Source organism: Siniperca chuatsi, linkage group LG14 (assembly GCF_020085105.1).
Source record: "Siniperca chuatsi isolate FFG_IHB_CAS linkage group LG14, ASM2008510v1, whole genome shotgun sequence".
NCBI classification, from domain to species: Eukaryota; Metazoa; Chordata; class Actinopteri; order Centrarchiformes; family Sinipercidae; genus Siniperca; species Siniperca chuatsi.
The window spans coordinates 21,625,243-21,638,137 of NC_058055.1; the positions used below are offsets into that span (position 1 = coordinate 21,625,243).

The 12,895-nt window shown below is 37.0% G+C and overlaps 2 protein-coding genes and 1 non-coding gene across 3 annotated transcripts; 2 read left to right on the top strand and 1 right to left on the bottom strand.

The window, feature by feature from the left end:
- Window positions 1–75: 75 nt before the first annotated feature.
- pgrmc1 (progesterone receptor membrane component 1) lies at window positions 76–8,677 on the top strand. The gene is made up of 3 exons (XM_044221670.1): window positions 76–1,014; window positions 4,984–5,139; window positions 5,866–8,677. Exons 1-3 carry the CDS (start codon window positions 720–722, stop codon window positions 5,958–5,960), a joined length of 546 nt encoding a protein of 181 aa, XP_044077605.1. The 5' UTR covers window positions 76–719; the 3' UTR covers window positions 5,961–8,677.
- An 849-nt stretch (window positions 8,678–9,526) lies between these two features.
- On the bottom strand, window positions 9,527–9,637 carry trnal-caa. Its single transcript has 2 exons — window positions 9,600–9,637; window positions 9,527–9,572 (listed from the first exon to the last, which is right to left on the bottom strand). It is a non-coding gene; the product is annotated as a tRNA-Leu (tRNA).
- Window positions 9,638–9,832: 195 nt separating this feature from the next.
- LOC122887943 (cytochrome c oxidase subunit 7B, mitochondrial) lies at window positions 9,833–12,895 on the top strand. Its single transcript, XM_044221671.1, has 3 exons — window positions 9,833–9,982; window positions 11,131–11,246; window positions 12,668–12,895. The coding sequence occupies exons 1-3, from the start codon at window positions 9,946–9,948 to the stop codon at window positions 12,749–12,751; spliced, it is 237 nt and encodes a 78-aa protein (XP_044077606.1). The 5' UTR covers window positions 9,833–9,945; the 3' UTR covers window positions 12,752–12,895.

The window sequence follows — 12,895 nt, forward strand, 5'->3', positions numbered from 1 at the left end:
TTTTGCACCTCATATACCGCATATAGCACTCTCTATAACAATTCAATTTCAATTCAGTTTTATTTATATAGCCCCAATTCATAACAGAAGTTATCTCATTGCACTTTTCCTATAGAGCAGGTCTAGACCGTACTCTTTATAATATCATTTACAGAGACCCAACAAATAACATGAAAACAACATTCAAACAAAGCAGCAAATTAAATATTCATTAAAGGTTTTGGATTCTGTTATCAATATCCACATCATATATGTATGATATATATAAAATACAGTGCAGAACATATAATACATAGTGCATAAATGATTAATCAATTAGTTGATCAACAGAAAATAAACAATTTTGATAATCAATGACATGTTTAAGTTGTTTAAGTTATTTACATTTTTGATTATTTTCCGACACTTTTTAGATTAAATGAATAATCAATTAATCATAAAAATAATGAACACATTAATCGACGTTGAAAACTAGCATTCATTGCCCTAAAGTAAGAATAGTAAGGGAAATAGAAGTATATCGTGATACAGTTATAATATATAACACAATATCTATTTATCTATCTAGATATCATCACTTTTTTGGCACGCAGCTAGAAGAACCCGATTGGTCAACACCGTTAACGATGCCTCCGAGGCCGCAGCTGTGATTGGTTCAGGGTTCATGAGCTCTACCAGTCCCACCCAACACACGCACACACGGAGAGAGAGAACCCAACATGGCTGAAGCAGAGGCAAGCGAGTTAACTTCTGGTGGAATTTTTCAGGAGATCTTCACCTCCCCGTTGAATCTCACCCTCCTCAGCCTCTGCTTGTTCCTCCTGTACAAAATCTTCCGCGGAGACAAACCACCGGAGCTCGGCGAGGTGGAAAAACCGCTGCCTAAACTGAAAAAGAGAGATTTTACCAAAGCTGAGTTGAAGCCCTACGATGGACTTCAGAATCCCAGGATCCTCATGGCTGTCAACGGGAAAGTGTTCGACGTGACCAGAGGAAAGAAGTTTTACGGGCCAGGTAACGTCACCCGAGCTGTCCACTTTAAGCTGACCCGTTCGGTCCCTCTCGTGATACGAACCTAACGTCACCAACGGCCGTTAGCGTGGAGTGGCCGTTGGTTTGGTGTGACATCTTATTCACTCATAGCAACACTGACATTATTACCAAACATAAGTCGTTGTTAGCATAATGTTCTAAGTTGAGTTTTGTAACTGGAAGCTAACGCCACACCCCCTTTAGTTTGCTAGCTGAGATCCCGTTTCACAACAGAGGGGCTGTTGCAGCCTTGAAACCACAGATCGTCTATTGAGAAGTTGAGTTACTCCGTAGTAAAACATATAACTCAGCCGCCGCCATGTTTTCAAAAGCGCAGTGAGAAAGTGGGCGGAATCGCTGGCTCCGGAAGCCTTATTTTTTTCTAATTTAATGTTTGCTTTTAATGATAACGTGGATATCACTTGACACAGAAACGTTCAGTTAAACTTAGTTTGAGAGGAATAATGTTTTACGCAAGCATTTATGCAGTTAAACAGCACTTTATGGACCCACGAGGACGATGTCAGCAAAAGTATTAAAATTAACGTTAGATCTGTAAGGAACTTTTTATAAAACCGCGCTTTTTTAGGATAAATGTTTTTTTTTTTCTCCTTTAAAATAATTTAAGAAAAATATCGGGGCTGCTACTAACAATTATTTCAATAATTGATTAATCTGACGATTATTTTCTCAATTAATCGTTTGGTCTATATAAAATATCAGAAAAATGCCCGTCACAATTTCCTTTAGCCCAAGGTGATGTCATCAAATGTATTGTTTTGTCCAAATGCCTATATATATATATTCAATTTACTATTATGTTAAGACAAGAAAAGGCAACAATTTTTCACATTTGTGAAGCTAGAACCATCATTTGGCATTTTAGCATAAAAAAATGACTGAAACAGTCAACCGATTATCATTTGTCAATTAATTTCCTGTTGTTCGACTAATCGTTGCAGCTCTAAAACATAACGGAGTGAAACAATACAAATACAAAGCAAAAATTCTTCTCTAATGAAATGCGGGATAAATGACTAGATTCACAACTTATTATTCTACTCTTCTATCTGAAAACAACAACACATTTTGTCTCCCATCTCTTAAATTGGATAGGAGAGGGATCTTTTTAGGGCCAGTATGGACAGGAGGAACATTTACAGTGACCCACAACTCTTTAAACTTACAGATAGGCATGTGAAAATAGTTTTAAAGCAGACAAATGTGAACCTATTTATTCATTTTATCTACTCCAAGGTTTCTGCCTTTTGCCCGCGATATGACGATATTAAGTAGGGCTGCACAATTAATCGAAATATTATCAAAGGTAACTATGGCCAAGTGCAATATCCAAATTGCAGAAGCTGCAATTTTTTGATATATGTAAAATGTGTGACAAAACAGCATTATAATGGAGTACTGTAATGCTGCAGAGATGCCCTGGCCTACAAATCTTGTTCTCCAGATGTAAGAAAACATGTTTGTCTGGTACAGACCCCAACATCATCATGATTTTAAAAAATTGTGATGCAAAAATGATCATTCCCACTAATCAAGAATCATATCGCAATCGTTATATCTGTCAAAATAATCGCAATAGGATTTTTTCTTTTACCATATCATGCAGCCCTAGTTTTAAGCCAATCACAACAAGCAACACCACACGTGGCAACAGCTGGATGGCAACACACAGTAACTAAAAATAACTTCTAAAATCTTGTAATATGAATTTACAGCAGCTTTGCAAGAGGTGAGGCATGTGTCTCAACTTTTCCATCATCTCCAGCTCTCTGAAATACGAATCTGCTCTGTCATGCTTCATAGTGACATTTCTGTTACATGGAAACAGACGCAGAGTTAGACCTCTCAGTTTTTTTTAATCTTTTCTCAGATTGTAACCTCTGTTGCGTGTGACCTCTGACCAACATGATAGCTCACTCACATGCAAACTTTTTTATTGCACACCCACCCTTAAAGCCTAAAACCTTGCTTTGGTTTGTTTTTGTATAAGGAATTTAGCTGATTTAAAATTGTGTCCACAGGCAGCAGGTTCAGTGTCTTGCTCAAGGACACTTTGGTAGCACTGGTGTCTGTTGCAGGCTGTTAAACTTGTAACATTTTTTGGTTATAGGTGGAAAGTTTTGGAGGCCAACTGAGTTTTGCTACAGATATAAAAATGACACAGTGACACCTTTTTAATGATACCTTTTTTTCAGAAGTCAAATGTTAAATGCTGTCTTAACACAAGCAACCGTACAAGGAACTTTAAAATGCAGTCTAAACATGGCAAAACTGTTATCTGAATCAGGAAATATCTGGTAAAAGAATAAGTAAAAAATGTTTTACTGCTTCCTGTCATTTTGTAGACCACATGGCTATCAACAAATTCATCGAAAATATAAGTAATTATTAATTACATCACTCTTACTTTTTCAAAGACCCTGTTAACCATCTGGATGAAAATACAGTCTTCCTTCTGTATGATAAAAAGATTTCTAAAAATGTCATTATCAGTTATTTTATATATATATAGTGTGTGTGTGTATTATATGATTTTAAAAAAAAATACAGAATAAAGCAGTTGTATTTTTTTTGTGACGTATAAAACGAGCAAGGACAGCATTTGGAAAACACAGCATGTAATTTCTGGCTTCCTGAATACAGAACAGAGTTACGACTTGGGAAACGGTAAAAAATCTTTTTTTATCTTGCTGCAGACTGAATATATTTTCACCTCGATAGTTAGAAGAGAAAATAAAGGCTGGTGATATTCTACATTTTTGTTACTATCAACGAATCCCTTAAAAAGACCAATACTTTATAATAGGATCAGGTCATTGTTAGTTTTGATCTTTCTATAGGAAAAATATAGAAAATCCTATAAATGACCTTCCGATCTCTCTCTGGGTATATATTTTTGGGAAAAATTGATGCCTAGGCAAGGCATGTTTATTTATAAGGCACCATTCAGACACAAGGCAATTCAGAGTGCTTTACAGGGGCATAGAAATACATAAAAAATAGGACATTAAAAAAACATTAAAATTGCATTTAAAGCAGGGTCCAAAATCAACACCCGCCAAGCGCCAAATGTGGATAGATTTTCCATTTGTCGAGTAAATCTTGGAAGGCCATCCGCCACACTGTCGGGTAAATGTTTGTACCAAAATAGTCATGTAATCACAAACTATGCTGAGAGTCTCTAGTTTCACACACACACACACACACACACACACACACACACTACCATGTGTGTGAAAGTCTTGTGTTTGACCCATTACTTTTCTATTTGATCCGTACATTTAATAGCAAATACTTCAGTAGATTTTTGAGATCAAGATTTCTTGAGTTGTATTCAGGCTTTAATTGATTAACCTTTGATCAACATATTAAAATAATTTTGCTTCAAATTTTGCTCTGGCCTCTTCTTTAAGTTTGTATTCAACATAATACCTAATTATCTCAATGAAATGTACGGAAACGAATGTATATGTGACACAAAATGGCAATTTATTATTTTGGCCAGTAATAAATATGCTTGGCTGGTGGATTTGTTCATTTACCAGTCCCCTTGGCCGGTGAGTCAAAAAGTTAATTTCGGACAAAAAGCGAAAACAAGCAAATAAGATACTTAAAGATTAAAAAGAAATTGCATTTAAAAGACAATAAAAACAAAAGCAAGCAAATAAAATGGTTACAGATTAAAAAGAAGTTATGTATCTAATTTATTGGAAAGCTGCAATAATGTTTTAAGCCCCGATTTAAGACCTTAAGGTATTCATTCAGGTATCCTAGCTCAACATCATGCTGCTTGAGAGAAAGTGCATGTAATGTAAAATGTAAAAAAAGCTCAAAATGATCAGCTTTCAGTAGTTTTGCTGCCGTTGTTGCTGCAGCTGTTGTTTTGCATCCACCTCACCGTGTGCTCTCTGTGTCTTTACGGTCTTGCAGAGGGGCCGTACGGAGTGTTTGCAGGCAGAGATGCATCCAGAGGTCTAGCGACGTTCTGCCTGGAGAAGGAGGCCCTAAAAGACGAACACGACGACCTGTCCGACCTGAACGCCATGCAGCAGGAGAGCCTCTCCGAGTGGGAGACTCAGTTCACCTGTGAGTAGAGATGTCACCGTATCACATTTTCACGCTGCAATTATTATGGCCAAAAAATATCACGGTAAACGGTAATATCCCCACACTGCATCACACTTTCCTGAAATACTGTCAGAGCTGAAATGTAGTAAAGTGACTTGGATTTTATCAAACCTGACAAACTGAAACAGGGAATCATATGATGCAGCTCTGCTAAAGCATTAGTATAATATCCAAACACAAAACTTAAATTCAGAATTATATCATTAACTCGAGCAGGTCGATTGTTAAAAGTTTAGGACAGAGTCAGTTAATGTTTTCATACATGTTCTGGTTTGTTTTGAGTGTAAATGGGTAAAATTATTTTTAAAAAGCAGAAAGTTTGTAAACGTGCAACAGTGATAGACAGTGTCTGTCTAAGTAAACAATTAATAATTTAATCAAAAAAGATGATAGGATTAATGAATAATGAAGATAATTACTAACTTCAGCTCTAGTTCCACAAAAAACAGGTTTCATAAAGGACTCTTGGTGGTTAATAAACAGACATTTGTGACTATTTTCTTAAAACATCAGCCAACACATGAGATATTTAACTTCATGACTTCAGTGATAAGAAATTGTGTTACAAAGCATAGTGAAAAGACCTTGGCTGTTTCCTCTGGACAGAGGATTCCAGCAGTGTCCTTGAATCTCGTTGTCATTGAGGCTGTAAATAACTTTATTACTGTCTTTTTTCCTTTACAGTTAAGTATGACTACGTCGGCAAGCTCCTGAAACCAGGAGAGGAGCCCACAGAGTACACAGATGACGAGGAAGTAAAAGACAAAAAGGCGGACTAGAAAATGAAGAGTGACCAGGAGGGAAAATGATGGATGCCTTAATGTTTGTTTGAAATTTTGATGCCTGTTGCCTCCTGTTAGGGCCATCGCAATCCTGGATTTTATACGCTGACTGAATTCCATTTATCTCCCTTTATCTTATTTAAAGGTTAGATGGCATTAACAGTTAAATATACTGCATTCTGATGTAGAGCTGTGTAGTGTTGTTAGAGGTTAGACTAGTTACTGTAAACCTAAAAATGGATCCTTACATTACTGTGGAGAATCAAGAACGTTATTGACTTATTGATGGACCAATTCCAACATCTACTGATGGTTGTGTGTCCTGTATGCTGAGGCTAGTTGGGCGTCTAAAGAAGGAGATCAGCTTTGATCAGCTCACCTCAAAAATCAGTTTGGCTGCGAGATTATCCACAGCTCTGTTGTACACTTTGTTAATATCGCTGCTGATGTATTGCAGGTTGTACACATTCCTTTCATCCAAGGTTTGGCTCCACTTGCATTGAAATTAATTATCTCAGGAAGAAGTTTAATTCAGAATTTAAGAAAAATATATTTAGGGTCTGGAGCCAGAGGGCAGATTTATAGTGAAATTACAGTATTTTTTAACCTGGGTCTTATTCTCATAATTGCATTCGTTCTGATTATGGGTCTTGCTAACTTTACACTCGCCACCTCTGTTATAGAGATTCAGGACACACAAAAACAAAAAAATCATCTATCAAAGCAAGCAGCACAAGCCTCTTAAAGCTTTCCAAATAAACTTTGATTTTACAGATATAATTTCAAACTCTTGTCTTTGAGCCCGACCAAAAGCTAGTTCGGTTAGCTGGCAAGTTTCCTCTGAATATGGATCTCTTTACAGTTAGCTACAATAGCTAATCCAGGGGATTCATTTCTGTGTTTACTTTCGGTCAGACTCAGAAAAAAGCGTTTGAAATGATAAATAAAAAATGTAAAGCTTTAGTAGGCTTGCATTGCCTACCAAAAAATGTGTGAGTCGCATTTTCTGAATCTCTGCAACAGATGTGGTGAGTGCAAAGTTAGCATGACCCATAGTCAGGAAGGACACAATTATGAAAATACAACCCAGGCTGAAAAATACTGGAGCTTACCTTCAAAGGTGGGGTATGCGATTCAAATCCAATACATGTCTTTTTGTCAAATTCAGCAAATATCCAAATATAAAACTCCGGTGTTTGTACACAGCCCTGGCTCTGTAAATGGGAAACAAACAAAGTGGCTCGGACCGAGCCACACAACACTATTCCAGCCATTTCAGTCATGATTTGTGTGTCAGGTAACGTTAAATGACTTGCCCGCAGACATTCAGCTTAATTTCTAGTTTGCCAAGATATTATGATGTTAGCTATAGTAGCAGGAGAGTTGTGAGCATCGCTGAAACCGTCTCGTCATCTCCGGCTGTTAGCTTCGCAGCAGCAACTGTAGTGACAGTTTGCTAACCCACAACCTAGCTAACGTTAGTTATATTACTTGTACTCTATATCATGGTATTTGTCATGTTTTATCTGCTCTTCAAACTATAAGAGGGCGATGACGTACAGATGTTTGTAACGTTCCCACACATCAAATGTATCTGCTGATCTGAATTGGCCTGTCCATTGATACATCGGACAGGATTTTCTACTATTTTAACTTGACATTGTAATGCTCACAATGACAATCCAGGTTATTGCATCCAGCAGCGTGTCTGCGTTGTTGGCTGCACAGGCCGCCTCGATGTCAGTCGTCTGTGGTGCAGTGGCGTCATTAAAAGTCAAGTGACTGAAATTGTATCGACACCAATTTTGTAATCGATTTAGTCATTTATCAAGCAAAAATATATATCATTGTCTGGTTTTAGCTTCTCAAATATAAGGATTTGCTGCTTTTCTTTGCTTGTAATTTGAATTTCTTTCGGTCGGACAAAAACCTAATGCAGAAAATGATAAATGAATATGAAGCCCTGCAGTAGTGTTTTTAGTGTTCACAACTGTAGTTCATTACATGGTGCAGAGGGAAAGTGTCCGAAAGTTCAAAGTACAAATGTCTTCACTTAAAACACTAGAAAGGCCAAACTGCTGCCAGTTAACTGCTGTTAATTTCATTTATTCCCTATTTAGCTAATGTTTGTTTACATTCTTTTTGACACTAAATCCACGATGGAAAAGAATCAAACATTTATTGTAAGGCCTCTGATGCTCTGAAAGTCTTTTTTTTTTTTTGCAATAAAACATCTTTCTTACTGAGGGTATAACAGCTTTTCTTCAGTTCACCACACAGTCCAAGCTTGATAGCCTGCTGCCAGGTTGTGATAGCTACAGTGACCACAGTTTGCTGTGTTTGTCATGGACGAATCAACAGGAAACTAATGATTAAACCCTGGTTCTTCCTGGATCTGAAGGCATTTTTTTTCAAACAGATGTGTCCATGAAATCCTGCAGAAACTTTGTTTGCAAGGATATAGTGTACATTTTGAATCCTAAAGTTATATGGAAGAAGTTAGTGTAGAAAAATATGTTAAATCTTCTGTTACCAATACTTTTCTTTGCCACCGTCGTCCTTGTAACAACTGGAGAGATCGGTTACTTTCCCTAAAAACAGATCCAATGAGGGAACGTTTTCAGTATGCATGTACTAAATGTCATAATACTGTCATACTGGTTATAATCCTAAAAATGATATTTTGATTTAATAAAGAAAACTACAAAAATGAAGACTCTGTTTATTTCAATACCTTCATAAGATTTTGTATTGACTGTAATAAGAGAAAATATTCATTAAAATTAATGAAATAACTGTTGATGCAAATAAGACCTTATTGAATGAACATACAATTATTGGACTGACTTGCAGTATAGCACCAAAGAAACTAACCAAACTTTTCTTCAAGACACACAGTATACTCTAAGCTAAAATCGCATACAGTATACTTAAATATCTACTGTGAACCATGTTAAACTTTAAGAGCCTATTCAGTACCTTGTATGATACATATGAATAAGCATAAGTGAAAAAGGAATGGAGCTATCACTTGCATTTCTTGTTTCACCTCTATTTCTTATATTTCTTGCCACCCTGTTTGTTTTAAATCATTGCAGTTGGTGTAAAAGCAGACAAAAGGAATAAAAAAAAAGAATCTGGAGTGGCATCTACCTCTATTTTCCTAAATAATTAGATTCAAAATTGATATAAACTATTCACAGACATTTTCTTTGCCTACGCTCACACTACTCTATTCATAATTAAATGCTGATTCGGTTGTATTTGTAGTAAGTGTAAATCACATTAGTTACAGTAATTAATAATTATAGTTTCAGGTTTTTATTTTCACAAAGTGTCACGTTATTAAAGCATATCTCGTGTTAAATTTCGAAAGAGAATTTGTATTACCTGTATTAATGAAATCCTTGAGAAGTAGATACAGTCGAAAACACGTTTCTCGGAACAATTTGAATAAAATATTCCGTGAAGTAGTATTTGGGTCACTACTGATTACTACGCTTTGTTTTGCTGTTGTTTTTTTTTTTTTACCGTAAATGGGAAACAAACAAAAATAAAAGATATGTCAGAAGTGGGATTCGAACCCACGCCTCCATTCGGAGACCAGAAGTCCCGTCTCTGCGGAAGGAGCTTATCCTTGAGTCTGGCGCCTTAGACCACTCGGCCATCCTGACACGGTACTTCACTCGGTCGTCAGTTAGACTTTTATTTAGCACTCCGACCACAAACTCATCCAGCAGTTATACAGGCTGTTGTATGTGTAACAGAAATAAGTAGTGACTGCTTTGTGTATGTGTTTCATTGTACTAACGTCTGATAGTGTGTATTTCACTTTCATTCTCACACTTTCAACGTTTAGTTTATGTCGGTGAATGACGCATGCGCACAATCGTAACTTCCGCTGTGTCTACGAGCGGCGGCCATATTAGTAGAGACACACTTCCGTTCTTCAAGGGTATCTGGAGGCATCAGGCTACACAACATGTACCGGTTTGCTAAAGCTGCAGTTAATATCGCCGGTAAGGAAACTGTATGTTGTCTGTATGCATTTAGGCCAGGCGATAGTTTAATATCAGTCGACTATAAGTTTGACCGGCCTGTCGTTGGTAGGTGACCGCGATCAGCGTGCTAACAGCCCACTGCTAGCCAGCTAACACTAGCAACTCCCGCAAGAGTCGTGATATATCTTAAAATACTCTTATTTATGTTATTAAATGCCTTGAGTTATCTTCCGTTAATTTAACTAGTTTTGTTTTGAGTTAAACTGTTGCTCGAAGTAGCCTTTTTAATATGCTTTTTTTTTTCATCTAGATGTCCTTGTTCGACACACTGACCTGTATAACCTAAGATAATAATGAGCTAGCTAACTCATTTGTAATGTTAATTTCCTTTCCGAGTAGTTATGGAAGTATGCATTAGTAATTAAAAATAATAGGCTACGCTAAAATGTCTGAATGATATCCATAAAATTGGACTGCCTGATAAAGGAAGGGCAAATAAGGCCGTCTGGCTAACTATTTCAGAAACCATTTTGAAAAGGTTTGGACGTTTGTAGTGTTTGCAGACAACACTTGAGTGTCACAATTTCAATAAAGGGTCTAATAACAATGATGGGACATTTCACTGCCATGACTGGAAATGTTACCTTCTTGTGAAAATCAATGTACTGACTTGCACAGACATCCATGTTCATCTGAACAACTTTTGGCACCAGTTCATCTCAAACCACACATTTTGATAGTTTTATAGATCTTACTTTATTCCATCCCCAAAACGTCTTTGATGCAGTTACAATAGGTGGCTCAGTGTAAAATGAGTCATACAAGACCACCCTGTGCCCACATTATGACTTACTGTGTAACTGAATGTATATCATCATATATATTATTTTTGTAGTAATGATATATTACTAAATGATCATATGAGTTTCTGTCACTGCTCTTGTAACTGCACCCTGAATTGTGACTATTTTACGTGTGAATTTATATTCTGTTTCACAGAGGCCTTAGTTATTTAGACTCTATAAAGAGAACTTCAACAGGCCAAGAACAGTTTTTTTTTTTGTTTTTTTTTTTAAAGAAACTTTTAACAAAAGTTAGTAATAGTGCAGTACATAAATGCCATTCATTACCATAAAGACTGTTTGTTTTTTTTTTTGGTCATCCAGGTCAGGCTGCGAGGCAGGTGAGGCATGGATCCACCGCCCCCCAGAACTTCCACACCAAGTACGGCAACGGTGTGATGGTCGGTGGAATTGTCTTCTGCACGGCTGTGTGGTCATATGTAAGTAGTGCTGCCCTGTTAGGCCACATCACGTTCATTTATAAGTATGACCTGAACAGACAGCTTGCTCACAAAGTGTGGTACATAGAGCATCACGAGTGCAGGTTAAAAAATGGCATATTTTCAAGTCGGGACAAATGAATGCTACACATTCCTCCAGGGTTTTAGTGGTGGAGGAGAAAGAAGTTTGGGGTTCTTGGATTCCAGTTACAATACAGGAAACCTTAAATTGAAGTCCAATAAAGTTGGTGCAAAATTGCTAATAAATATTAAAGCTTCTTATTGGGCGTAGATCAGCAAAGGTTGTAAACTGATCAGAACCTACTTACCAAATAGATCATGAGGATGATAACTGAGCTTGAAATAAAAAATGCTTTATCAACCACAAAATCCCCCACCTGAAAAGAATTTGCCTTTGGACCCAGTATGGTTAAGGGGACAGTTCACCCCAAAATCTAAAATACATATTTTTCCTCTTACCTGTAGTGCTATTTATCCATCTAGATTGTTTTGGTGGGAGTTGCAGAGTTTTGGAGAAATTGACCGTAGAGATGACTGCCTTCTCTCGAATATGAGCAGTTTCATGTAGGAACTGTCTGCAGAAAGAAAATAGTTCCTACATGAAACTGCTCACAACAAGGTCTGTGGATTATCTTGAATAACCGGGTCATGATTTCTGGAAAGAGACATTGCTGTTGAGTTTTTTTAAATGTTTTTTCCTGGCGCTTTGAGCACCACAAGCTGAGTGCCGTATAGTTCCATTATATTAAAAAATCTCTACAGCCGATATCTCCATAACTCTGCAACTCACACCAAAACAATCTAGATGGATAAATAGCACCACAGGTAAGAGGAAAATATGTATTTTTGAAGTATATAAAACATACACAAAGCAGTGTCAGATATCTTAATATACTGAGGCCAGTAGTACGAGTGCAGAAAGATGGTTAAATGGCACTACCAACTCAGCTCTTTAACCAAAAGTGATCTTTGCCATACCTTGACAAATATATTGTGTGAGCTGAGTGTGTGACGATATTTTTGTTGTTCTTCATTCTGTAGCACCATCACACAACAGATATTATTTACCAAAAGATGTTTGTCAGGACACTTGTCCCTAAACACATCTGCTAACCACTGGAGGCCAAACTGGGCAGGTTTATTGACATGTCTGACAAGTCTGAGAATGTTTTATTATTTTACCCCTATTAAAGGCCTTAAATGTGTTCAGAGGTGATACAGTCTTGTGTATTTCCTGTCTTTCAGTTGTAGACTTTGATACAGATTCTGTAGATTATTTAGTGAAAATTGGATTTAAAGTTGAATTTCTTTCCAAAAAGAGTCTTTAATTGTATGAAGAAACCTGTTGTCACTCAGTGAGCGCATAACGGTTAAAAAACTAGTTTCCTGTTTTTCTGCAGGTGCTGACTCAGACTGGCATCACCTGGAATATGTCACCAGTTGGGAAGGTCATGCCCAAAGAGTGGAGAGAGGCAGAGGAGTGAAGGGCCGCCATGACGGATCTGCATCCCACCCAATAAACCTTCTGGTTGTACAGATGAATAATGAATATCTGCGTCATCAGACAGTGAATGCCTGTGTTTATTCCAACATGTTAACTTTGTCCAAATAAATTAAGTGTGATTCTA